The 3957-nt window shown below is 36.1% G+C and overlaps 1 protein-coding gene across 5 annotated transcripts; it reads left to right on the top strand.

Annotated features, from left to right (window-relative positions):
• Positions 1-116: 116 nt before the first annotated feature.
• Positions 117-3322, top strand: gra (granulito). Of its 5 annotated transcripts, none has more exons than XM_053433526.1 (7): positions 117-641; positions 1505-1587; positions 1699-1757; positions 2141-2198; positions 2392-2498; positions 2611-2669; positions 2885-3322. In XM_053433526.1, the coding sequence occupies exons 2-7, from the start codon at positions 1506-1508 to the stop codon at positions 2910-2912; spliced, it is 393 nt and encodes a 130-aa protein (XP_053289501.1). In that variant the 5' UTR covers positions 117-641; position 1505; the 3' UTR covers positions 2913-3322. The 5 variants fall into 5 exon arrangements, with proteins under 5 accessions (XP_053289501.1, XP_053289498.1, XP_053289500.1 ...); XM_053433523.1 differs by having other exon boundaries at positions 1472-1587; XM_053433525.1 differs by having other exon boundaries at positions 1464-1587.
• The last annotated feature ends 635 nt before the right edge of the window (positions 3323-3957 follow it).

Here is a 3957-nt window from a genome sequence, read left to right as displayed (position 1 = left end):
GTTTGGACTTCAGGGTTTGCATTTTATAAAAAAAATCATTCTTAGAGCAAAAATCTTAAAATCAAATCAAAAAGAGGATGACTGTCCACTTTGAGGAACCATACTGTGTATTTTCAATGTGTTTGTCCTAAATATGACTTAATCCTCAGATATGAAAACTGTTATACACCAATAACAGGTGTAGGAGTCTCTTGGGTTATTAATGACACAGGAAATAGGCGTAACCTCAGATCCTACAGTTGTTCCTCATCCTTCAATTGGATTAAAAACTAAATTTACTAAAGTGTCATTCAAGTATGGTTGAGACGAGGAGGTCAGTGTCCCAATCAAGAGATGTATTCATTATTATTATCTTAGTGGTGAATGTAATTCACAAAAAAAGTGAATTGTGAATATTTTGTAATGTTCTTTTCACATACAAAGTGATGCAATTTGAAGACTGGTATTTATTATTTAAAGTAGTTGATATCAGTCACAACAAGTCATATGGCGAATATTTAAATGATTTTACGGACACGATTTTACAAGCATACATCTTATTTTGAAATGCCTGCACCAGAAGTGGGATCGCTGTGTGCAACTTGACGCCGGTGAGGGGAGCAGCCGGACAACCACGCAGCAGGAGTTTTATTGATCTGCAGGTGAATAATTAAACACGATGGAACTTTTTATAAAGCAGAACTCAAACTGATGAGAAGTCGTGTGAGCAATGAGACTAATGTGCCGAGCTACACCGGTGATTTCACGTTGTTCAAACTTTTGCATCGTGATGGCGCTGCACTTGTGATCGTTAGCTGCTTCATCATCGTGTCGGTGATGATGAGGTTGAATGTGGCCGCCGGCAGGGATCGGGCACAAACATTTAACAAAGCAGCTAATATTAGCCAACGGCTCCCGTGAAGTTCACGCAGAGATGAGACACAGTTAATAAGTTACGTTAGAAGTAAAGAGTTTCCTAATCAACCAATTTTATTTATTGAAGTGAAGTTAGCAGACAGTTAAGCTAAAGATGAGCTAATGCTGAGTGGGTTCTGTACCATGAACATCCCTGCTCAGGTTAGCTGTCATGCTACATTCAGCTCAGCACATCCCAAATCAGCCACATCTGTATCCTCATTATTATTAAATATCATCATAATTATCATTATTAGCTTTATCCATTGTAGGAATATGTATTTTGATTGAACTCTAACTGAGTAACTGGACGTTACGCTCAAATTATAAAGTAGACTGAAGGTTTTTAGTGAACCAGTTTATGAAGTGGTAAAAGCTTAGTGGAGCTTGACATGTAAATATTAGCATTTTACTTTTATCAAACAGTTTTTAAAAATTGTAATACTCCTGATATACAACCTGTGTCTCCTTATGATCTGTAACCTCTAGGAAGCACAGAATAAAAATGTTGAACTACTTAAGTACTGTCAGCATGTATTGCTCCAGTATAGATGTGATGCCTTGTTGAGTGTGGTAGGTTTAAAACCAGTTTGAACCTTCGGGGGACCAGGATGGAGGTATCAAGGAGAAGAGTTTTCCAAAAGCATCTGGAACCTGCGAGACCCCTGCGTCGCTGCTACACCATCGACATCGGTAGGCTCCAAGTCTGCACCAGTTGTTCTCACCTGCAGGATCAGTGGTTTCACTTATTATAATTTTTCTCTTCTTTTTAACTCTTGTGAGAATTCTTATCATTTCATACAGAGCCCAACAGAAATGCTGCTACATGTGCTCAGGCGCTGATGGAGGAAGTGGATCCACCGGTAAGAATACCAAAGGGTTGCAGCAAACATTTAATTCTTCAATCGATCATAGATATGAAGTCAACTCAATTTGAGGTATTCAAATTGATTATTTGTTGCCTTTAACTGTCCAAAACCAAAATATAATCAGTTTACAAGGATGCAGTCTAGAATATCCAATCATGACAATGAGAACTTAAAACGAGACAATGTTTTGCCATTTTTGTCTTGTCAGATAACTTAATTATCACAAAGGTTGATGAGTCATTTTTCTGTCTCGTTAATTCTTTTTGAAGGTTTTTCTTTTCACCAAAATGATATTTAATAAGAAATGTGCCTTTTGATTTACACAAGATTAAGTATTTTTCTGATTTTCTAAAATTTTTCTGATTTTGTGCTTAAAGAAAAACATAGGCATAGAGCAGTTCCTCCAGATAGTCAACCTCCAAAAACCGAAACAAGGTAAGGCAAAATGTAATGACAACTATTGTTATGGTTGGGAGGTGGGTCTTTTCCACAGTAGTGGTATGGTACTGTCTTTGTAGAAACCTTGTTTTTCCTTGTTCTTTTTATTCTGCTTGGCCTGAACTTTGAACTCTGAACTCTTGTTGTTCATAATGTCGGTTCTCCTTTATGTCTGTATAAACATTTACAGGCAGAATATCTTACACAAGAGACTTTTTAATTGCGCTGGCGAGTTCTCCTCATTCCAGGGAGAAACCAGAGTTCTTGCCAGAGCACCCCATAGTCTTAACTGAGGCAGTAAGTTGGCTGTTTATAATCCGTTTTTAATGAAGTATCCTCTCTAAATGCTCAACATCGCATTAGAAGTGTGCTGTTTGGATTGAAACATGTTTTTATAACATCTCAACAGAGAGAGCTCGGCAACCTGAGGCTTCATGAACTGAGATGGGCCCGTGGAAAAGAGGAAATGTGAGTTTTGTAGAAGTAGAAAATAAGTTATAACTTGAATTCGATGCAGACTATGTTTGAACACATATTTCACACTAATATTAAAGCAGTTTCATTTTTACCCACATTAGATACATTTCTATTGTCTTGCAGTATACATTTAGGTTTTTTATCTTTTACTTTAAAGACATGATAAGTATAAAAATAATTCACCGATATATGTTTTTTGTTTTCAGGGCTGCAGAAAGGCTTCTCTCACCTTAAAGACTTTGCGCAGGTGTTTCCCCCAAAGAGTGTTTCTGTATTTTCTTGTTGAACCTTATTTAACTCTTTATTTAACTTGTGAAATTTTGCATTGCATGTTTATTATTTAACTATTTGAGATGAAGTGTTAATACTAAACCCCACTTTATTTGCTATAAGTATGAGAATAGCATTTTTGCTTACATTTTCTGCTGCGCATGTTTTTGACAAAGTATTAACAATGTGTAAAACTGTTTAAAATATATAAATGGATGCTTTTCAAGAAACGATGGGATTAGTCTGCCACTACAATGGAGTCATAAAAAAAAAGTGAAGTGATCAAAATGATGTTTTTCATCAGCATTGTGATTTAACATGTCTAACTAAACATGTTAATTTCTTCTTCTCTCATAAAAGATGGTTTGACTCAACAGTTTGCTGCGTGGACATTTTCCTTCTGGCACTTAAAACCATAGACTGTTATTGACATATACCACATACATTACACATACATTTATTGACATACACCACATACATTCCTTTGACCTCTTTATTACACTCTGTAGAACAGTCAACACTTTGTACCACACATCCCAGCTCCCTGTTTCAATTCACACACACACAAAGTAGAACACCAACAGCAGATAATAATATGGCCGACGCATAGTCACTTCCTCCCCTGTACATTTGGTGACTGTCTTGGCCAATCAAGACATTTTACCCCATTTATATATATATATTTATATAGAAACACTAATCTGTTGCTCTTATGGGGTTGAGAAGTTTGTATAATGAGGATGTTCCAGCTGTCATCAAAATACAGTTTACATATGCATACTATATACACACACAATATATTCACTTGTAATTCTTTATAAGGTATTAGATAGGGTGGCATTCCATAAAGGTCTTGTATGTTTTTTTTCTTCCCTTGTCAAAGGCAGTTGTAGAACCGGGGAAGCATTTCAGCTCTCGACAGATATGAGTGATATCTTTTTTTCCAAATGGTTTTTAATTGGTAAATCAATCAATTGTTTTTTGCTGCTTATTTGGATCCAAGCACATA

Source organism: Pleuronectes platessa, chromosome 10, assembly GCF_947347685.1.
Source record: "Pleuronectes platessa chromosome 10, fPlePla1.1, whole genome shotgun sequence".
Lineage (NCBI taxonomy): Eukaryota > Metazoa > Chordata > Actinopteri > Pleuronectiformes > Pleuronectidae > Pleuronectes > Pleuronectes platessa.
Note: the sequence above shows the minus strand (reverse complement) of the source record. Positions and strands in the feature narration are given on the sequence as shown.

Bases quoted from the DNA above. Each gene is read 5' to 3' on its own strand.
- gra (XM_053433526.1), top strand. From the start codon at position 1,506: ATGGAGGTATCAAGGAGAAGAGTTTTCCAAAAGCATCTGGAACCTGCG. The intron at 1,588-1,698 runs GTAGGCTCCAAG...CATTTCATACAG, and splicing joins CTGCTACACCATCGACATCG to AGCCCAACAGAAATGCTGCT. The intron at 2,670-2,884 runs GTGAGTTTTGTA...TTTTGTTTTCAG, and splicing joins GCCCGTGGAAAAGAGGAAAT to GGCTGCAGAAAGGCTTCTCT.